The sequence below is a fragment of the Nannospalax galili genome, unplaced genomic scaffold (assembly GCF_000622305.1).
Source record: "Nannospalax galili isolate Female #2095 unplaced genomic scaffold, S.galili_v1.0 scaffold207, whole genome shotgun sequence".
Taxonomy (NCBI): Eukaryota; Metazoa; Chordata; class Mammalia; order Rodentia; family Spalacidae; genus Nannospalax; species Nannospalax galili.
The window spans coordinates 5,714,536-5,738,315 of NW_008358517.1; the positions used below are offsets into that span (position 1 = coordinate 5,714,536).

The window sequence follows — 23,780 nt, forward strand, 5'->3', positions numbered from 1 at the left end:
AATTAAATGTAAGGCAAGGAATAAACCTAACAGTCCTACTATGCACTACATTACTGATGATTGCTTATTTCCCAAGAATTTCATCTTGCTTTTGAATTTCTTTAAGCTCAGGGCCATTTAAAAACAAAATAAAAACTAGAAGAAAAGCAAAACTGTTCCTTTTTTACTCAAACTAAGGCCAGTCTGAAAATACAAATTACCAAGGGTTAGAGTCAAGAAGCAAAGTGAACCACTACAATGGCAAAGTTACCAAGGTTAAGCTTAGCTCCACCCAACCGTGAAAGGACATTCCGTCTAAATAAGCTGGGGAATGATGCTAAGGGCCCAGCATGGTAAGCACTCTGGAACATTTACAACAGCATGGAGTACTTTCTAGGAAGGCTAAAATCCTTCCTTGGCATGGGTGATCCTCCCAGGATCCAGAGAGCAACTGTTTGTACTCAGAACAGTCTAAGATGGAGTATAAACTTTTATGCCCTGTTCTCTCAATCTAGATTCGATTACGAGACTTCCCGTTCCCCATAATGACATGCTCATATTCTCTTCATATTTTTTGGAGTTTGATTTTATGCAGGAATGCTCCTCTTCTCTTCATGGATTTTTTTTTTTAAAGTAGCCATCCCCCAATGAAAAACAAGCTTTCTTGCCCTGTTCCTTTGAGTGTCCAGGTCTGTTTTGAATAAAGGCTGTAATTGTTTTGAGATTCTGACATGAGATACTCATTGTTTCACACTGATTGAAGGGGTTCTTGTTCATTCCACCAGGGACTGGATGCTAGCCAAAACTGTCAGGGTAACCAAAGGATGACTCTGAAATTCTTCTTGTTCCCACAAATAGGCACCCTGTGTTGCTCCCCAAACAAGGTGCATGTGAATACAACATTATAATGAGGATCTTCAGGAGAGTTTTCAGATACAAGTGGGGTAACCTGTGTGGGCTCTCCTCATATTCCCTGCCCATAGTAACAGTGCTAGCTCACCAACCTTGCCATTCCCTGCCCATGGACCTGGCTCTCACCTGCTCTCCCCATCACCTATGCCATCTGCTGGCAGGAAATGCTGCCCATTTTCTCTAGGGAGCCAATTCCCTTTGACTACACATTAACTCAAAGCCTAGGCTCCCCTGGCAGGGATTCCTTTGTCACACCACCATTGCAGATGACCTCATTCCTTCCGATTTTCTTTCCTGTAACTTCTATCAAGCACGTGGCATGTTATTCTACTTCTTAGTACTGACTTTGTGCTCATACAGTATCACATATTTGCTTGTGTCTACAAGTATAGTCTATTGTATAAACTGTGAGTTCTTAAACTGCAGGGGGCATATATTCTAAGGCCATTATGATGTCAAATAACCTCTACAAGGAAGAGACTGTTCATTTTCAAGGCAAATCAGGGATGCTAAATGGCTGAAACCTTTTAAATGGAACCTTGGTTTACAAAACCCAAACTGTCCAGCTTCTCCTTCTGTGGTATTCTGTGCACTGAGTGTCCTTAATTTCTGTCCCCTGTTCCTTCACTTATACAACAGAGTTTTGGGCTGCTGATTCATGTACATAGTCTATGTACATATACATACATACACACATACACGAGTGATGTAAAAAAGTACTATCCTATGAACAAGAGAACTGGGCTATGGCACAATTCAACAACTCAATGCTTGCCTTGTTGACAGGTGAATGCACCTTTCCAGTTTTAGTATCCTCATGTGCAAAAAAGAAGGAAGGATGAAGACAGCTTAGATGAGGAAAGATCTACTTCTAGGTGACCAGAATCGAAGGAGTATGCTGGTGAATTTTAAACACACAAGGTTGGAACCATCCATGAGCACTTAACAGTAGTCACATCCATTCTAAGATCCCTGGTTCTAGTTTTCCTTCATGGCTGTGATCAAACACTGGCCAAAAGCAGTGTGGTGAAGAAAAGGTTTATTTGGCTTACATTTTGAGGTCAGAATCCATCACTGAGGGAACTTAGGTCAGGAACTCAAGGCAAGAGCTTGAAGTAGAATTATGGAGGAATGCTACTTGCTGACTTTATCTCTGGATCACTCCCTGGTTCATGCTTAGCTAGCTTTCTTAAGCAGCCCAGACTCAGCTGACTATAGATGGTTCTGCCCACAGTTACCATCTATTAGCAATCAAGGCAGTGCCCCTCAGACATGCCCATAGGCCAATTTGATTGAGGAAATTCCTCAACTGAGGTTCCGCTTCACAGATGAGTCTAGGTTATATCAAGTAGACAATAAAAACTAACCAGCACACTTCCCCCATAAGAAATCCAGGATTATAACCAAATTCAATAAAAATTGAGTAAAAAGAGAATGACGACAGTAACTAAAAATAAAGATGATTATAACAATGCACTATAAAAATTGCTAACATCACGTCTCTTGCACTTTGGGGTTCTTACTAAGTAAAACAAAGATTATTTAAACACACGCAGGACGATACTCCAACAGTTGATTTGAAAACTGAGATAGATGAATTCCAAGAAGATAGTGTAAGCACAGTGAATACACTGGACAGATGGATGAATCACATCCCAGGCAGGACAGAGCAGAGCAGTGTGAGATCTCGCTACAGTACACATAACAGAGCACAATTTAAAATTTAAGAATCTCAGCCAGACCCAGGTCACCTAGGCCTGTAATCCCAGCTACTCAGGAAACTATGACAGAAGAATTCCAAGTTCAAGGCCAGCCTGAGGGACTAACTACATAGTAATATCAAGGTCAGCTTGAGCAACATAGTGAGACCATCTCCTAGGAAACTAGAACACTGAGAGAGAGAGAGAGAGAGAGAGAGAGAGAGAGAGAGAGAGAGAGGAACATGTGAGAGAGAGGGGAAATGGAGGGGAAGGAAAAGAAAGAGTGAGAGAGAGAAGAACATGTGAGAGGGGAAATGGAGGGGAAGGAAGAGAGAGAGAGAGAGAGAGAACTGAAGATTGGGCTCAGTAGTAGATTACTTGCCTAGCATATACTAGGTCCTAGTGGCTCAAACTCCAGTTTCACATTTAAAAAGTAAAAGTAATGAATTACTTAGTTATGGAATTATTCATTTAATAGTTCCACACTTTATTAGACTATAGGTAGCTACAACTGAAACCTCATAAAGTGAAATCACAGATAAAAGGGAACCACTGCACATGAAAAGTTAAGGTTTTAACACAAGTGCTTTTTCTAACATCCTCTAAGAGGGCCAGTTCTTATTGCTGTTAATAAGATGTGTCAAAAATGAATAAATATAAATAGCTAATGCTTGCAGAGCTTATAAGGTACCAGGAAATTCTAATTCACCGTACAAATCTTTAACCTGTTAAATGATAGGCACATTTATAGAGAGGCTTCTGTAAAATCCCTGGGAACTGAACACAGTGTGACAGACTAATGTCACAGGCTCTGAGAGCTGAGTTAGCCACCACCATGGGGTGACCCCCTCCCCCACATCTCATGCAAGCATCTTGCATTTCCACAGGTGTGACTGGTCCTTCCTTCCTTCTGCATTGCACAGGATGTAGGTTGCAAATTTCACCTGCTGCAGAAAGATTGACGTAAGCAAGTTGCTAATTAGATATATCATACTTTATCACCTATGATAAATATGTGGGGGCTAACATGATTTCAGAAGAGATAAAATGTGTAACAGTAAGAGATGAAATGTAGGGAGCTGCAGAGATGGCTCAGCACTCAACAGGTTGCTACTGCAGAGGACCCAGGATCAATTCCCAGCACCCATATTAAGGCTAACAACCACACTAACTCCAGTTCCAGGGAATCTGACACCCTCTTCTGACTTCTGTGGGCACTGCACACATACGTGCATGTACGTACATGCATGCATATACATGAATGCACATACGTACATGCAGGCAAAACTCTCATACACATAAAAGAAAAATAATTTTTTTATTTTATTTTTTATTTTATGTGTATGAGTGTATTGCCTGCATGTATGTGAGTGCACCCGTGTCATGCAATGCCATGGAGGTCAGAAGAGGGCTTCAGATTCCCCTGGAACTGGAGTTAAGGATGGTTCGTAGCCGTCATGTGGGTGCTGGGAATTGAACCTGGGTCCTCTACAAGAGCAGTCAGTGCTCTTAACCACTGAGCCATTTCTCCAGCCGCATAAATAATTTTTAAAGAGATAAAACGTATTAATAACAGTAGAGAAAAAAGGGAACTCACTTCCCCACAGCCCTTAATGCAACTTCATGACTTGCTGCCCCAAGCTATCACCAAGGGATAATATCAGGGACACCAAGCATACCCCAGCACTTCCTAATCCTTCTGGGTTTGCATCAAGGAGGAGGAGGGGGGCAGCAGCAGCATGTGGCTGAGAAATTTCACACACGGATGCCTAAAGACAGTTACTATTTTGATTCAAAAAAGAGAAAGAAGCATTAAATATAAGTGCACTAATTTGAAAAGAGCATGCTAAGTTTCTCTAAGAGAGATTTATCTGTTCATTACAGGAAGGAGCCCTTCAGCCTCCCAACAAGAAAGTGTCATTTACTCCCACAAATGGACCATAAAATCCACTCTGTTAAGTGTAGTTGGCTGCCTTGTCAAGCCTATTTCTTAGAGTAGCAAGAGCGCCAATGTCTTCAATCCTCAAATCTATCTTATGCCAGAAAGCAATCAGGAGTCACAGCCTGTGGATGCACATGAAAACCAGACCAAGCCCTCCACACGCCAGGGCTGTTTAGTAAAAGAAACAGAAGGCAAGGTGTGCAAAGTTTTATCCTAGTGTTCAGTGGAGCTATATGTCTGTGAGTGCTAAGAGGACAACATAATAAAAGCTGGGAGCCAGGCACTACCTAAATTAAACCCCAGTATCAAATCCATGAATATACACATTAACTCTGGTCCCGTAACCCATCCCCTGAAATGGCCTATCTCTACATTAAACATTAGCTCGTATGTGGTAGAACTTGCTTGTGTTCCCCCATAGCCATTCTCCCACAGGAACAGGATAAACTTCACAGGCCACCAAGCAAACGGCCACACTTGTCAGCCCCACTTGCAGCTAAGGATGGACACAAACTCCATTGAGGCCAAAAGGATATGAATAGGAGCTATGTCCACATCCGGGTCCTGTTTGTCCTTCTTGTAAACTGGAACACAGATGTGTGATGACATCATGAGAGACAATGGACCAAAAACAAAGAAGGAGCCACAGTCCTGTGTGACCAATAGAAAGAACCACACATGAAACCTGGATGCTGTGCCTCCTGGCTAGTATCTGCATGTTTACAGCACCTTGTTAAAGAAGTTTGTCTTTATCCTAAGTAGTAAACATGGAATCTACTGGCTGATGTCATTTACTCCACCTTCAATCAGAATTTCCCAGTGATGAACATTTGTTTCCAAGTAGGACAGTCCCATGTGGAGACTGAGTCCTTGAACCATAGCTAGTGTGCCTAAAGAACTTTTTCATTGACTTTTAGCTAATTTAAACAGAAGCAATGTGTTTCTAGTTACTTCTTCATCAAACAGTGAGATGACTGGAATATCTAAAATTATGAATATTTAACAAGTAGGAAGACAGATCAAGCCATGCTTTAAAGCTTACTGTCTTGCAAGCATGTTACAAGGTAGTAGAAAGCCTCAGACATCAACTTTCTCAAAGAAGAAATAGACTTCTGGCTGAGTAAGTAGGACATTGTTTAGGTTTGCACCAGCAGTTTTAAAGTGACAATAGCTTCCATTTCAACATGAAAGGACATTGAAATTCTTTTTTTAAGATTTCAGTTTACCCCTGTGTGTGTGTGTGTGTGTGTGTGTGTGTGTTTAAGTACACACATGTTATGTGTGCCTATTGTAAGCTGCCTGACATGGGTGCTGAGAACTGAACCAAGGTCTTCTGGAAGAACATCATGTACTATTAAACACTGAGCCATCTATACCATGGTCAATATGTTTATCTTCCATAGAGCAAACAGCAGAATATTTTCACTGAAAAGAAAAATGCAACACAGTCAGCAACAACTGGTCTAAGCAACAAGTTACTTTTCTACCAAGCAGAGACCTGGAGCAATCATAACCAATTTGGAGGTATCTGGAATGCTTTCTGAACAATTTGGGCACTCATTTTGTGTAGCTCGATTTTGCAGGGGTCATTTGTGTTTATATGTAAAAGCACTATAAAATTCCAGGAAAGCATGTGAGTTAGGAGGGAGACCAATGCCATTCAAAACATTGATGGAAAACATGTAACTGAGGCTCTTAACATAATTATAAGAAACAAATAATCCAAACTGGGCAAAATGCCCAGAAATCAGAGTCAAAGGCAAACGTCAGAGCAGGACAGGGAGGAGATAAAGAGGAAGGGGTGTTGGGATGAGAGGGGAAAAAGGGCAGGAGAGGACAAGAGCAGGAAGAACAATGTAAGAAGAAAGGGGGCCAGTCAGACAGATAAGTCACGTCAAAGTCTTAAATGTAGTCACAAACCCCCTCATTTAGGAATTCCCATGAGAAATTGGCATAGACACATACATGGTTTATGTCCTAGGGTGAGTTTATTTCTGAACTCAACTAATATACACTGCAGTCTCCATTTCTGAATAAAGTATTAACAGCAATGAACAGAGTATTTTCTAATTCCTGTTAAAAGCTGCAGGTGAATCTGAATAGTTGCTTAGTGCAAAAGAAAATGTTTCACTGTTCACACAGTTAGCACACGGCACAAAGCTGTCACTAATACTCATACACGTGTGCCGGTCCATAATCTTTCTTTGGCTTTCAGTGCTTGTAGACAGATGAGGTGCATTCTTTTGTGGGAATTTGGGACTTTCTCCATCCTTCTGTTTACAATGACACAGAAACACTGCAGCTTACTGGCCTTTAATTCTTAGAGCTATAGAATCTGTTTGAATAATTTTAAGTCAAAAGATAATCTAGAGAGAAGAGAGTTCTGTGATCTCACAATAAGTAGATGGAGTTGTCAATTCCCAACATAAAGGTATCTGAAGCTGTAGTTTATAAATGACACCCAGACTCACAGTGTAGAATAATGGACCAAGGGAGAGAAGAGAGTTCTGTGATCTCACAATAAGTAGATGGAGTTGTCAATTCCCAAAATAAAGGTATCTGAAGCTGTAGTTTATAAATGACACCCAGACTCACAGTGTAGAATAATGGACCAAGGGCTGGAGACTAAACTGCAGCATCTCTCTTCAACTGTGCCAAATTCTGTTATATAACAATAGCTACCAAAAATAGCATCCCACTTAATCTATCTTGTCTTACCCTATTAAGGTACTGATAGAATGCCATTAGGATCCCATATCAGTACGCCAATAATAGCATCATCCCATTTAACAGCACTTACTGTTTTAACACTTTCACCTCTGAGATCCTTGCCTCCCCTCCCTGCCATAATCCCAGCCATCCTCTCTTCTCACTTCCCAGGTCTCCCCACTTCCCTCTAAGATATCACTGTCAGGACCTTGATGGGGTTCCATGATTTGCACTCTTGCCAAAAGGAAAATGGAACGTTTGTTTCTGGTCATGCTAAGTCAGAGATTATGGTTTCAGGTCTACAGCCAAGTGACTAGTAATGAACCCAGGTGTCAGCCACTAGAGGTCAATACTGGTCCAACCAGGGACAGAAAAGCTTCTCCCCACCGCGCAACTGCTTTCCTGAGGGCAGTTTTCTCCCAAATAGATGAAACTGAAATGTTGACCTTATTCCTCCCAAAGCCACTGATCAGGTAAGAATTCCAAGCCAGGAATTAAACTAATGGGATAAGTACATCATAAAACCTGTAACCCACATCCCATCTGGTGTGGTTGGCACATGCCTTTAATCCCAATACTCAGGGAGCAGAGGCAGGCAGGCAGATCTTTGTGAGATCAAGGCCAGCCCGATCTACACAGTGAGTTCCAGGCAGGCTGGGGCTCTGGGAGACCCTGTTTAAAAAATTAAAATAAAAAATTAATTAATTAAAAAACTATAACCCACATGTATCTCCAATAATTCTTTTAAAACTAAGCAAGGCTTCTCTTGCTAAACATTTGACACCAACTCCACTGCCATCCATGTCCATCTGTCTTTATGTTGTTTCATTGACCATGTGACTCTAACTCTCCTGGTGTGGGGCTCACCTCATATCACCTCCCCGATCCCATGCAGCCCACCAAGTGGTTCTGACTTCTGGCTTCATTGTTGGACCTGATGATGCCCCTTACTTCCTTCATAGTCATGCATGTCTGGCACACTCTTGCTCATCTCTCCACACTCAATTCACAGCCATGTCAGAGGACAACTCCTTGTGCTCAGCCACAGCCAGAGTTCTCACAGCCAGGCTTGATCTGCCATGGTAGGCTCCCACACCCCATAGACCATGCCAACCACAGTGACTCCAAGGGCAGATGCAGTAAATGCAAAGGGAAGCAGCCACCATACATCCTCAAAGTAAGGGGTCAAATGTTACAGAGGTAAAGCTAAGAGATATCAAGGAAATTTTCATTTAAAACATTAGCACTGAATTGAGCCCGATGTGATTGGGCCACAGTAGACAATAGCATGGAAGGGATACCCCAAGATGCTCAATGACAATAGACACAAATCTAGGAAAACAGAGCATACATAGCCTTAGAAAACACTACTTTTCCCAGGTTCGCCAAAAAAATTGTGTGCATATAAAAAGAAAGCAGCCTGAAAGAAGTCCAGAGAACAAATCTGCTACTGAACATGATAGCCTTGAGTATTAAGTAAAATATTGTTGATTCATTTACTGACAATGAGAATTGAAGAACATCTCTAAATCTTTTTAAAAGATATGAAATTTAGGTCTTTTTAATAACAGTACTGATAAGCTAATAATTTATTTATCAGTTAGTTCCCAATTTCTCAGAATCATAGTGATTGAGTATAAAATAGTTTGATAATCTCTGTGGAACATTATTTGAGCAAAATAAAATGACTAATGAACCAGGATGATCATGAGACTACATATTGATTCATCGTTATTTTTCATCCTGATTGTGATTTAACTCCTTCGTATTTCATACATCTAATGAATCTGTTCTTACCATTGGTCCCTCATGTAATAAGTACTGAATAAATCCCAAATTCTCTTAATGGCCAGTAACATAAAATGTTGATTTCCAGCAATAACAACTATAGTCATCTGCTTCTCATTCTCATTCTCCTGGACTATTCTACTATCAACCATGGTGTGCTTCATAGGTCAGCTTTCAAGGATAATAGATGACTGTCAAAACAGGGCCACACAGAACTGTCTGACTTCAGCACCCAAGTGGTACAAATGAATGAGACAGACAGATGGTCTCTAGACCCATCTGCAGTCAGTTTTGAGTTATAGCAGCAAAATACATCTGAACAAGTTTTGAGATTTATTCAACCTATCAGCTTGCTTCAGCTCCTTTGCCAGTTAGCTAGATGCTATTGGTCAAGCCATTTACTATGCAGAACTTGAATTCTTTATCTGTAAAGTGAAATTATTAGCCACAGACTCCTAGAAGAAAATCAAAGCATGTCTCTTAACTATGAACTGAATATTCCTTTCTAAGGACAAGTGGGATTCTCAGGAATGAACTAAACTGGCAACCTGCCGAGACCACCTTCACAAGGCACCCTGTTTCACATTTTTTGTTGTTTTACATTGAGTCTCCAGTAATCAGCTTCTAAGATTGTTTAAGTATAGATGGCTTATTGGGAAGTACCTGATGATGACAGGTCATAAGAGGCAAGGGGAAGAGGCAGACTGGACAAAGAGAGAAGTTGAGCTTTGATATAGTATCAGGGGAGATTTGATCGCATTCTATGGCAAAGCATGGACCCAAGATGGCCCTTCAGAATCGTCCCAGGCTATACCCCTACTTCAGCTAATCAATGAATGTGGCTACTGGAGACTGACACACTGTGCAGCTGGGGCTGCACATCTCATGAGCGTGTCAGTCTGGAAGGACTATCTGGACGATAACTAAGGAAGCTACTCTAATGATCTCAAATGGTCTAAACAGAAGGAAAATGGGGAAAGCATAGTGAAGAGGAGGGAAACGGATGAAGAAGAAATAGGTGGATTTGGCACATTCATTCCAACATGTTGAAGTCTGGCAACCTATGTGTCCTTGGCAGGACTGTTTGGTGTCTTTTGGCCTTCATCCCTCAAAGGTGTTCTGATGTCCAGCACCTAAGGTGATGACGATGTCATCTCTGAGACGTCCATGATTCTCTTCCGTGTTTTATTCTGGGCCAATATCTAAAACTCTACTGTTGCCTACCTACCCCATGACTTTCACATGTCCCTAAAGGGGAAAGGACATGGAAAAGTCTCCAGTAGCATTTGAAATTCACCTTCATTAAGTGTGCAGGCCTCCTTTTCACAACAGAAAATTCTCATTTTCTTACTGCAGTGTGCGCACAGCAACCTCATGATTAAATGAGATTTGCAGGCAGCAACTTGGGAATTTCAACATCTACAATGAATACGATTATTCAGTTAGTTGTATCTTTATTACCCATGCTCCCCCTTGTGAGGCAATTTTCCTTATTGGAAGTAAAGCAATACTAACCAAAGCACTTAAAAATTATCCTTTTCCTGTTTTTATTAGCTCGTATCAAAGAAATGACTATTTGAAGCACAACCAACAGGAGGGAATTGGCTTTTTATTGCTCAGTTCACATTATTAAGGCTTTAGGAGTGGAGAAAGATTCCCCGAGGAAATACTGTCTCTCAAATGGGCAATCAATAGAAGTCTTCCAAATGGAGGAAAATAGAGAAAAATATTAAAATAAAATTAAATAAGCAAAATAAGTGCAAAATAAAACTTGAAAAATCTGTTCAAGACAGAAATGACATCTCTGGAAATTTACTTTCAGAATAGTATACAAAATACAACTATTCAAAGGGAGCTGTGTCATTCTTTCTGACCAATTTAACAGCTATTAAACTTTAAAATGGAAACCAGTCTGGTCAGTGAGATGGCTCAGCAGATAAAGGTGCTTTTCACCAAGCTTGATGACCCACGTGGTAGGAGGGAACCAACTCCTGCAAGTTGCCTTCTGACCCTGACACATGCACCATGGCATGTGCATAATCCCCCAACACCACACACACACATACACACACACACACACACACACACACACACACACACACACACACACACACACACACACACACACACACACACACACACACACACACACACACACACACGCACACACATATAATAATAATAATAATAATAATAGTAATAAACATTTAAAAATTGAATCAAATCATGAGGAGGCTGGGGAGAAGACTCCATGGGTAAGGCACTTGCTTTGCAAACATGAAAAACGAAGTTCAGATCCCCAGGACCCAAGTAAATGTCAGACAAGTATGGTGGCCCTCGTGGCTCTCATCAATTACAGGAGTCAGGAGACAAGGGATCCCTGAAGAAACCCATCTAGACTAGCCAAATTAGAGACCTCTGGATTCAAGTGGACATCCTACTTCAATGATTAATGGATCTCTCAACTCTCACCAGAGAAGCTTTCTCACACAGCAGATGGTGATTAACCTGGAGACCCATAACTGGCCAATATGCAGAGACTAAGAGACTGCAGAGTGATGATCCCTTAATAGAACACCTATTTCAAACCTCTGCCACCCAAGGCTTGGGGATCATTGGGGAAGAGGAGGCAGATTTTAAGAGCCGGAAGGAATGTATGACCACAAGGAAACAGAATCTTCCAGACACCTGGGCAGTTGCTTATGTGAACTCACAGCAATGGTGGCATCATAAACAGGACCTACATAAGCACAAGCCAGACAAAATCCCAGTACAGAAGTGTCGAAGTAAGAAGCCCCACCTATAGTTGAGGGAACTACTGCTAACCCAATAGCTGCTAGGAGAGGGAGCATGTGTTTTCTTTAAGAGTGTAACATTGGATAGGTTAACCAGTGGATGGACCCCCACAGAAGGGCATTTGAGGACACAAATTTGACTTGATAGGCCTTAATATATATAACAAAGTACATTAAAGTGGGTAGCAGTATTAAAGAGAGGGTTCAGATAGGGAGGAAGTCTAAATATGATCCAAACATATTGTATGACGTTCCCAAATATCCAAAAAAAAGAAAGAAAAAAGTAAAATTTCAAATTACAATATCTTCAAAAGAAAATGTTATGTTGAAAAGAATTTTTTTGTATGTGTGGCACTGGGGATTGAACTGAGCTACACCCAATGAAATTTATTCCTTAAAAGTAATATGTCCAAGTTTAAGGAAGTTTCCCTGAATATACGACAGGGCTACTCATAGTATTTTTAGAGCCAACAGAAACGGACCATTGCTCTAGATTCATCCCCATTTATTCAGTGAACAAAATGATCGTGAGGACCCACCTTATACACAGGGTTATAGTCACTTGTGATTGATGACATGAGCATGACAGAGGAGCTACAAGGTAAAGTGGGAAGTAAGACATATAACAACTGAAGGGGTTTCTAGCCAACAGTGGAAACCTGGAAAATCTCCTCATATCATTCCTTCCCTGAAAAGTTTACCCAGGACCTCCTTCCTTGAAAGACCTCTGTGAAATGTGGCTACTCAACTACACCTATAAGAATACGAAACAGAGTGGAAGCTCAGGTGATAATAATCTTCCCAGCAATAAACTCACTTTCTCTAGATGTGCCAAGTAGAGGTTTGCAAAGGAGGAGCCCCAGCCAAGTTTCATCAACTAAAACGGAAACACTAATGAATGGCATTGTTTAATCATGATACTATATCTAGCAATAGTTCACTCCAACTCTTAGCCAAGTTCTCCCTGTCCCAGGATGACCAATAGGGCAACAGGCTTCTCTACCTCAATCAACCTGTAAATATAGTTAAAAGATCCCCACACTGAGTCATAAGTCACTGTCATCATCACGGGACAACAATTAAAAATAGTACTAAGAATCCTTAGTGGTAATCCTCTGGTATGGTCATATTCTTTTATTTTTTATAGCAAATGAAGAAGATAGGTAGTATAAAGGACAGTATATTAAGTTTAGAATCAGAATGGCCCCACCTAATCTTCACTGTCAAAGACAAATCATTTACTCTACAAAGGCCTTAGTTTCCTAGCCTGTAAATTGGGGACCATGGTGAATACAGTCTCTGTGATGAGAAATTATAATAATTTCTGAAATCCTTTATAGTTTACAAAGCAATTTCACAGACATAAAGAAAAAGAAGCCTCCTGGGACTGGCAAAATAGAAGCACGTTCTCAAAGACATGTCAGAATAAATCCCCATATTTAATGCTCTTTAAAATCTGCAGTTTTTAAGCCAGAAAGAAATATAAGGTTATATAAGTTCCAAACTATTTATGGAAGAAAGAAAATGCATGTTTATTTTGTAGCCTTATGAGCTTCTTTTTTTCAAGCAGGTACACAGGTCACTCCAGCTACAGGGTTATCTCAGCATAAAAAAGATCAATTAAAAGTCAATCACATTCTCAGGAAGCAAGAGGACAGCTACTCAGTGCTGCTCTGCACTCTGCAGACTCCAAGCAACATGCTAATTATTTTATATGCTAAAGTTATTAGATACTAGATAACCTGCCAATTTGCCAGCAGAGTGTTACTTAATGAGCAGATAATTTGCCCTTCAGAGAGTCAACAAAATGAACTGAACACTTCCTTCAGAAGGTGTCTTTTATTTTTGATTACCTACTCCACAAAACTGTCACTGCTTTCCATCCTCAGCTACTCCTTAATTACTGAGATGTTTCAAACAATGAACACAAAAAGTAAGTTGGCTGCCATCCAAAGGACATGGGTACAGTGAAGAGGAACAGGGCCTCCTTTGCAGCCATGGGTTTCAGGCATGGTACTATCCATCCCTCACCTGCTGTGGGCCCAGGGCTGGGTGTCAACTTCCAAGCTTTTGTTAGCAGCTATCAAGTGGGCACATGAGTTCAGACCTCACTGGCTGTCCTATGAATGGCAAAATGATTGCTTAAGGCAAGTACTTAGATTACAGTGTGTGTCTACTAAGTAACCAATAACTATAAATTAATTTATTTACTTACATAGATATTTACTTACTTATTTTGAGATAGGATCTCATTCTGCAGCCAAGGATAGCCTAGAATTCAATATGCATTCCAGAATTGCCTCAAACACATGGCAATCTTTCTGTCTTTGCCTCCTGAGTGCTAGGATTACAGGTAGGTAACACCATGCCCAATTTGTAAACTACTATTATTAACATGACTGAAACTATAATAAACTTAGCAATATCCAAACCTGCCAAATATTTATTAATGATCATTCTGTCTTAGAAGTAACATTTCCCTAAGAAAGGAGAGCTGAGTAGAACACAGATTCTATTCTTTACATTGGAGGGTAACCAATGCTCGGCTTCTCACCGACTGCATTATTTTCTTCTTCCCCTTTATTCTTAATGTTCTCTCTTCCTCTCTTCTGTCAGTCTCAGACCTTCTTCCTCTTCCCAGAATATCAGCTACTGACAGTCGGAATGGGTAAGGCTTGTCCTTGATCATAGATTTGGCCTGGGTATTCTGAGGATGTGTCCCAAGAATCCAACTGAGTCCAGATATACAAAAGCTGACGTTTCCTGACTTCCCTGCCTCGCCAAAAAGTGGCTTCCATGCAGAAGAAAGGTCAATCCACAAGCGTAAGAGAAATTCCTGAAATTTGTCTCTAGAAATTCTGGTTGTCTTTCCACTGCTACATTTGCTCGGAAAATGTAGCACAGGAATTTACCACAGAATGGGTAGCAAAGAAAAAATGTTTTAATAACATTTCTACACATTGCTCAAGGCTTCTAAAGTTACAATTATGAGTTCATGCAGTGTGAACAACTGTTTCTCATTTCGTAACTGGTTTAAGAATTTAAATAGGAATTGATAGAACGAGCAAGTCTAATGCACAACTGAATAGAGATTTACGGCCCCAGAAACAGTCCACAATACTTCAACCGTGCAACAGAGAAACGTTGACCATGTGTTTATATTTCATTACCGAGGAAAATTCAGAGATGGTTAGTGATTATTCATGTCAAAAGTCTTAAAGCTATACCTCTTTGGGGTATTAACTAGCGCATTTTGAAAGCGTCCACCCTAAGGCCTCCATTTACCTTCACTGTAGTGTGTGGACTTGGGATGCTCATGGGCTGGCCAGTAATCTCTGCCCCTTCAGTGAAGCATATCAAGGTTCTCAGTTATATGGAACTCACAGAAATCACTATACAGGAATTAAACCATGTGACCAAAGGGGGAGCAGCCAGGAAGAGTCTCAAAACATAATACTGGGGATAAAGAGATGGCTTCAGCTGTTAATACATTCTTCTCTTCCAGAGAACCCAAATTTGATTCCTAGCACCCACACCCAACAGCCCACAACTGCCTGTAATTCTAGTTCCAAGGAATCTGATGTCTTCTGACCTCTATGAGCACTAAACTCATATTGGAGAGAGAGAGAGAGAGAGAGAGAGAGAGAGAGAGAGAGAGACTTAAAAAAACACTTTCTCCTAAGAACCTATGGTACCACTCCTCCAAGTGAACTGCTTAGTTCTGTCATTTGTTTTTAGAAAACATACACATCTTTTAGGCGTTTCAGGCTGTGTAGACACAGGCAGAAGCTGGTATAATTTAGTGAGTAGCTTAATCCCTAGGTGTATCTCCCACTTACTACTTACATCTAGTATGTTAGAAAGATAGGGTCCTCCTGTGAATCTGCACTTGCTGTCCTTTCCTGAAAGCACTGGCTGCTAGTTTGAGAAAGTTTGTGTACCCCAATAGGTTCATGTGCTGAAATTTGATCCCCACCATGAGGAATTAAGAGGGTAGAAGCTTAATCTGACTATGGTATTTACAAAGGGAGTCTTAGAAAAGCAACTATGAGTCAATTGGTTTGTAAAGGTGAGCCCAATACCTATACCTAAGTTGTAGAGGCTTTATAAGAGGGGGCAGGGCACTTACATTATGTGGCTTCTCCAGCTCATGTTATATGGGTACTTTGCAGAAAGACTGTCATGAGATGTTGGTCTTTAGACCAAAACTGTGAGTTTAAATACACTTCTTTTTATAAGTGCCTAGCTCCAGTAATTCATTTAACAAAACATGAACTAAAACACTGGCCTATGTGTATTTTCTCAGTTAGGATGCATGCTTCTTTGAACCAAGTCTTATTCTACTGAGAGATTAATACAATGTACAAATGGAAGAGGTCTCAATTTCTGAACTATAACGGGGGGGGTGTTACATTTTTGTGTCAAGTAGCTGATACTGACTTTACTACCATGCAGAAGGAAGAAAGACTGTTCTGGTTTCTCCCAGAAGTCACTGGGCTGTACAAGTGCCTCAGAGCTTCTTGAAGGAGATGCCTTCTGTGTAGTTCTAGTCTGTTGAGAGTTTCTGATCAAATATTAGCAATCAATAATACAACTAAAATCTCATGGAAAGTCAAAACACTGATTCAAGGCGTTCATCATAAATACAATCAAACTATATGCTTTATATTTGGAAGATGCATGTGTTCTAGCATGATCACAAAAGTAACAGGAGAGTGAGTCAGGATCCATGGCTATGCTGAGAAAAAGAAGTTATTTATCGGGGCTAGAGAGATGATTCAGCAGCTAAGAGCACTGGGTGCTCTTAAGGAGAACCCGGGTCTGGTTCCCAACACTCACCCGGCAGCTAACAAAGGTCTGTAATTCTAGTTCCAGGGCATCTGATGCCCTCTTCTGACCTCTGGGGGCATTGCAGGACACAGGCGCACTTACATGCATGCTGGCAATACACTCATATGCATAAAAATAAAAATAATACATAAAATATTTTTTAAAAGAAGTCATTTATCAAATTAAAATTTTAGTGCAAGAAGCTAGGCCTCAGAGAAGAAGGCAGAAAAGTTAAAACAATTAGCAAATAATTTACCAATTAAAATATACATATTTTGATAGAAACAAAAACATAATATATAATAATACATTTAGTAGAGAGAGAATGAGAATGAAAATTAACCCAGAAAAGTTAAGGGAAGTGCTTTTTAGCAGTTAACAAAAATGATAGATCGGGGGATTTAAATAGGAACCTTAGTTAGAAGAAGGTAGTAATCCTCCATCAGACATAACCATTTGTGGCAAAATGTTTGCTGGGGAAGTTACTTTAAGTTCAGACAGCTGACAACCTTACTCACAGAAGAACTCTCCAGTGCCACACCTTTGCTGTGATTACCTTGTAAGGTAAGGATTTCCAGCTCCAATTTGGTCAGCTCTATGACACAGGTCTTCCCTAGACTGAATCAAACCTAACTTCCTGCAACTGACATACATTGTGAGCACTTAATTTTCATCACTGCAGCTCTCAGAATATTATATTGAAGGTGTGAGATTTCCAAACTCCATTCATTTCTTCCTTCACTCACCAGGAGGATTTATTCATAGTAGGCCTTATTCCAGATCCTGTCATATATTGTAACACATCTTGAAATGTTTCATATCTAGAAGCTTCTACTGCACACACAGACAACCAAAATTCTATAAAAAGCTTCCATAGATAGCAGCAGATCTGGGATGTCATAGTGAGCTTCAGCTGTCTACTTGACATACACCTAGAGTCACCTGTGACGAAGGACCCTCAACTGAAGAATTACTCAGATCCAGTTGGCCTATAGCTATGTCTGTGAGACATTTTCTTAATTCTAATTGATGTGGAAGGGTTCAGCCCACTGTGACTGAAGCCATCCCTAGGCAGAAAAGGCAGCTGAGCAAGCCAGAGTAAGCAAGCCAGTAAGCAGCGTTCCTCTGTGGTCCTGCTTCAACTTCTGCCTCCAGGTTCCTGTCTTGGCTTCCCTCCATAGCGGAAAATAACCTGTAAGCAAAACAGTTTCTTCTCCCAAGTTGCTTACTAACAGTGGTTTTAGCACAAAAGAAAGGCAAACTAGGACATGGGATAAAGGCAAAGTGATTGCTAGTCACTTCAATCTGAATGTCATTCTGTTTCAAGCATTAGAGGGAGTTAAAACAAACCTTGCAAGAGGTGATTCCCAAGTGGAAGGAAGCTACCTCTGTTTTCATTCCTTTATTCTAAATGTTCAAGATCTTCAATTCTCTGAAACTACCTCTCTCTGTCAGACCAAACACGGTATTGTTAGCAGCACTGTGCTGATGCTTTTATTTTAATCAAACAGTAGAACAGTGTCTTTTATCTTCTGATTTGCATCAGTAGTGGAATTATTTGCTGCAGGCAAGAGATGAAGATCTGCTTCTGTCTCAGAATTATACTTGAGGGTATCTTAAGGCCAACATTCACAATTCTTGTTAGTCAGGCAGCACCTATAGTCAAAGTAAAAATAAGACACTATACTAAGGACTGCAGATATGAATTATTTGGCATAAATGGAGAAAACCTATTAGAAGAGAATCTAGACAAAATTTATATCCAGTGGCCAGACTGACTTTCTGTATCAGCTACTATAGAAAACTGATCACATGAACTTTGCATGCATGGCAAGGGACTGGATGGGTATAGACCCCACCCACACCCCCAAATACACATGTTGAAACTTTAATTGAAACATCTTAGTATTGGGAGGTAAAGCCAGCGTGTGGTAACTGGATCATGAAGGTAAAATCCTCATGAATGGGATTTGTGCATTTATTAAGAGGCTATTGAGGTAAGCTATGCCTCTTTTCACAATGGAAAAGCTGCATCTACAGCCTGGACAGGGGGTTTTCATCAGAACCTAAGTATGTAGGCATGCTGATTTCTAACTGCTAGGCTACAGAACTATGAGAAATAACCTTCTGCAGTTTATAGCCCGTCTGGTATATGGCACTTTGTTAGAGGGCTTCAGCTGATGGAGACAAGGCAGCCATTACAAACAGCAACAGGCGACCTGGATTCTCAAAGCCCAGAGCCCCAGCTCCTTTAAGTTTTGGTATATATTCCAACTTCTTAATTAGGCCCAACAGTGACCAATTAAAATTACAATAATTTCTCTTCCTCACACTCTCAATTATCTTAGTCTGCCAACTTTCCATATTCAGAAATTTTAGCCCCTGTAATATACCACATTATTTACATTAAATTTATCTATTATCTGTCCCTCTTTACCTTCTTCCCACCAGTACACACAAAGTCTTAAGAGTCCCCAGCACATAGTGATAAGTAAAAAGACAACATATATTAGTTGACAAAAATCAATGACTCTGGGATTAGACATCATGACTGTGGGAAAGTGATCACCCTCCCCTAGCCCTGAGTTTCCTTACTGGCAAACAGGGCACATGTGAGTCTCTGTCCCATAGGATCATCTTGTGGCTAAAGTGAGACAGTGCATGCCAAGTGCTTAGAATAAGGAATGGACACAGTAGATTTTTCAATGTGTTAATTTCCATAATTATTATTTCAAGATTTGTTTCTGAGGTGGTGATGGATTTGTGATGATTTACCCTCTCAAGCAACTGGTTCTTCTCATCTGACAGCACAGATCTGAGATGGTGAAAAGGCCTCATAGAGCAGAAAGCTACCAGGGGTCAACCCTTGTGGTTGGGGCCTCTCCAACTCCAACTCAACAATACCAGGGGCTTTGCAAAGGAGCTGTTAACAGTGTGAGTGCCACTGCCTCTGACCTGCAGAAGTAGAATAAACATAACACTGAAACCATGGAGTAAGTGATGTGTGGCTCAGAAACCTTAAAAGGCAGAGAAAGCAGCTCCCTCTTCCTACTTGAACTGAGAATTGTTTATTTGGCTTAACTGGAGTCAAAGCTAATGGTTCTAATGACTTCAAATCCCCCAACTCATTCTTCAGATTTTATACAAGGGCTGTAACTTATACTTTCTGAAAGCAGATAAAGAAGAAAAAAAAATGGTCTTTCATAAAAGAATTTACCAGAACATACTAATCATTTAGACATTCGCTTATGTTTCTAGAAAGCTAAAGATCAAGAATGGTTAAGTTTTTTCCCTGGAGCAAAATCTAAGGTCAGCCTGAAGGCAAACTATTAATCCGAATATTCACTAAGAGTTTGGGGAAACAAAACACTTCGAAATAACACATTATACATTTACACATACCTTTGATTTCAAAAAAAGATTTAGGAGCCAGAACTAGGAGGGAAAGTGGGAAAGCACGAGCAAGATGGAAGTAAGAAAGAAGGCCAGCGAAAGTGGAGGGCTACTTACTGACGTCTTGGCTGTAATGGTCTTTACTTGCCCATTAATTACAGCAAGTCTTCTCAAGGCTAATTTTCTCCAAGTGGTCCATTAAAAAACATTAAGAGAGCAAAATATAATAAATGACTGCACATTCAGGGAAGAGATAATGACAAATCATGTCACTGAAGAATTTCTAACTTCACTTTGGAAAACAAAGACCTCACGAGGTGAAGCTGGAATTAAGTTCCAGATTCCCCAATGAATGCTCTATTCTACACAAGAACCTCTCAAAACTTCAACCTGCGCACAGTATGTAATGAGCGTATAGTTCCATAAGGAATCTCAGATTCTAATTTCTAACCATCTCTGAACCCACTGGCCTTTGGATAACACCAAGTTGGATGCTGCTGCCCCTACTATACCTGCTGAGGTAAGCCTTACGATGTATTTTCCAAGATAAAGTGAGATTATCCATAAAACACTGACAGTTAAAAATCCTAAACATTTGACAATATTTGCAGGATTCAAAGGCTGTGCGTGTGGTGTCAGCTGGGATGAATTAGAGGAATTCTGAAGCATACACAAACACCAGTGTATACAGGTGAGCAACCCCACTGCAGTTGGTAAAGTCTCCTTCATGTTTTAAATATATCATGCCTAGAAAACTGTCGTAATTATCAGTCTCTTTCGATAATAGATATTATTGCTGAGGAAAGCTTTCACTTTCTTTGGAATTTGATGTTCTAGAAAAGAAAGCACAGGAACATCAAATTCTAATAGGCATCTCTGCATAGATTTTTGTCATGCAGTAGTATAATAATATTTACTATATCCAATTATATATAACCCTATTTAGGACTGCTACCAAGAGGAAGGGAAAGGAAGAGGGGGATCTGAGATCATGTTACCTCTGTTTCTCTACTTTCTTTCTAGTCAATCACCGAGGAATCTTGACTCATCTGAAAAGACTTGATGAAAACTAAACACAGTGCAGCTCTCCAGCCAAAACTCACAAAACTTCCTATTGGTCCCCTCAGATCAGCTGAGCATAAGAGATTTCTCCTATAAAAAGTCATAGTGTATCTAAATCTGATCCCAGTAAAATTTGACTTGTGCCGGAGTGAAAATGCAGAGGTAGCATTCGGGTAACAGCTGGAGAACATTAGTTCCCTGTCTCTCCTTTTCTCTCCCAAGGGTTGAAAATTCTGCTGTTCAGACAGGAAGTCGTCATATACCACACACTGCATGATACAGTACTCTGGGATGTAAGAACAAGTTACAGAGGATTAGAAGGACCGTGCAACGGTTTTCTTGGAGAACAACAGCAATGACTCCAGTACTTCTTGGGCCACTGCCCCCCAGCCCCAAGAGCAATCAGACAGCACCCTGCATCACCGATGGGACTGACAGCTACATGGACAGTTATAGAATGCCTTTTGATGACTCAGAGTTAAGAGGCTTCGTTGTTCGTTTCTCCACACATTTTAAAAACATTAACTTGAATACCTTTTGGAGAGTGAGTGGCCAAGATTCTTCAATAATCTTTTTTGGCACACGTTCACACTTGCTGTCTAAAAAGACTAACTTTTTAAAAAGTGATAATTTTTTTTAAAAAATCTCAGGACTTGTGTGTGTGTGTGTGTGTGTGTGTGTGTGTGTGTGTGTGTGTGTGTGTGTTTGGAATTCAGAACATGATCTGGAAAAGAATGGCTTAAACAAAAGATTCATGGACCTTTCTTAGGGTTTGCTTTTACTCTAACTTTACAAAGTTGCTGAGAAATAAACACAGACATAAACATGAGGAGAGACCCTCAGATTTTGTGGTCGGCTCCAGATTTTGAACAAGATGCTAAGTTTCCTTAGCACCATACACTGAAGAGCTATTCTGCATTCCTACCAGTCTGCAAGGGCTGGCCCTCTCCTTTGTAACCGCCTGTCCTCTGGGGGCAGGCTGTAAAGCCAACCAACTCTTCTCTCCCCTCCAGCCACGTTCACTAGACACAAACTTTAACTTTTGAGCTGTAGAAAACGCCTTTGCCTTATGCATATCAGGGACGTGCTGTTAATCACAGGAGTTAAAACACTATCGGTATTATGCAAAGAGGCGCGGGGGAGGGGCAGCGGGGGAGGACTGAGAGGCTCACCCACACATCCATCATCCCTTTAGGAGTAGGCGGAGTTTAAAGTTTCCCCAACTTCCAAGATCTCACTTGACAGGCAATATTTCTGTGTAATTTCCAGTCCGGGTAACATATGGTCCTCTGCCCGTCTTGAGCCTCGAGGGATCCCAGACAAAGCTCCCAGCCACCCCACGCCTCGCGGGACCCATAGGTAGTTAGTTTCACGGAGCTGTCAGACCCGTGCAGTTAGCAAAGAACGGAAGCTTAACTTCTTTCAGAAGTTTTTCCTGGTGCAAAGAAGTCCAGAGGACTGAAGCACAAAGGCCTGAGAAAGTTTCATTGCTTTAATTCTCAAAAAACGACTCCAGCCGTCTGCCAAACCATCACCTACACCCAGGTGCGCAGGAAAAGAACGTGGAGGCACGCGCGTTCAGAAACAGCAGAAATGCAACTTGAGCAAAGACGACCTGGGAAATTGCTCAAGAGACCCCCAGGGTGGAAAGGCACCCCGGAGCAGCCAGACCCACTCTGTGATCACTCAGCGCCACAGGGAAAGATGACCTCCCCCAACCTTGCCAAAGGAGGGAGGGTGCGTCTCTACTGCGAGAGAGAGGGCTAGAGGAAGGGAGGGGGCGCGATCCGGGACTCGGGGACGTTCAGCCCACTCACCCTCACTGCCGTACTGTTTGCCATTGTTCGCGCCCATCCTGTCGCCGTCATGCCCGCCGTCTCCCTGGACACTGCATAGCTGGGGCGCACCTCGCAGGCGTTGGGCCAGAGGAAAGCAGGCTGGACCAGACCGTTAGCTGCACATGCCCCTTTGGCTAGCCGATCTTGGCCGGGGGCTGCTCTGCAATCTCGCGGGACGGGGTGGAGGTCCCTTCTTGGCACCCTCGGGGGTGGGGGGCTGGGTCCAGGACAGCAGTCTGGGCTCTCAGAATCTGCGCTCCGGTCCGGAGTCTGCAACCCCTCCCCGAGCCCGCGCCCCGGGGCCGCCCAGAGGCTCCGCGCGCCGCCGCAGCAGGGTCCCCATCCGCGCCGCGGTCCCCTGCGATGCGCGTCCAGTCCCGCGGGTCCGGGCTCCCCTGCTCCGCCGCCTACTCCAGGTGCCCGCGGCTTCCCCGGGAGGGCGCGGCGGCCACTTGTTGCGGGTGCCCCTGAGAGCGGAGACTTGTGGCCCAGCGCTGCTCGCCCGCGGGCCGGACTTTTGTTAGCGCCAGGCGCCTCCTCTCGCCGCCCAGCGTCAATCACAGCTGGAGCCCCGGGGAGGAAGGCCGGCTTGGAGATGCGCGGCCTTTTAAAGGGGCAGCGCGCCTTTTTGGGGCTCCATCTCGGTGCCCCCGCCTGGATTCCGGTTCTGTGCGCCACCCGCAAACCGTTTGGATCGAAGAAATGTGCAACAAGCTGCGTTTTACTATTGTTCTTTTATAAGATTGGCCCGCAGTTTGTAAGAGGAGCCTGCAGTCCTTTGAATTCCACTGGGACGGTCTGTAAATAGGGCCCTGTTTGTGTTGTGGAGGCA

General features: G+C 41.8%; 1 protein-coding gene across 2 annotated transcripts in view; it reads right to left on the reverse strand.

Moving 5' to 3' along the window:
* Fbxl7 (F-box and leucine rich repeat protein 7) overlaps nucleotides 1-23,051 on the reverse strand; it is a 394,119-nt gene extending 371,068 nt beyond the window's left edge. The window contains exon 1 of one of the 2 annotated variants that reach the window (XM_008821771.3): nucleotides 22,928-23,051. In XM_008821771.3, the coding sequence (XP_008819993.1) occupies nucleotides 22,928-22,964 (37 nt within the window). In that variant the 5' untranslated portion in view covers nucleotides 22,965-23,051. The remainder of the gene's footprint in view (nucleotides 1-22,927) is intronic. The other variant, XM_029557997.1, reaches the window with a different exon arrangement.
* Nucleotides 23,052-23,780: the final 729 nt, after the last annotated feature.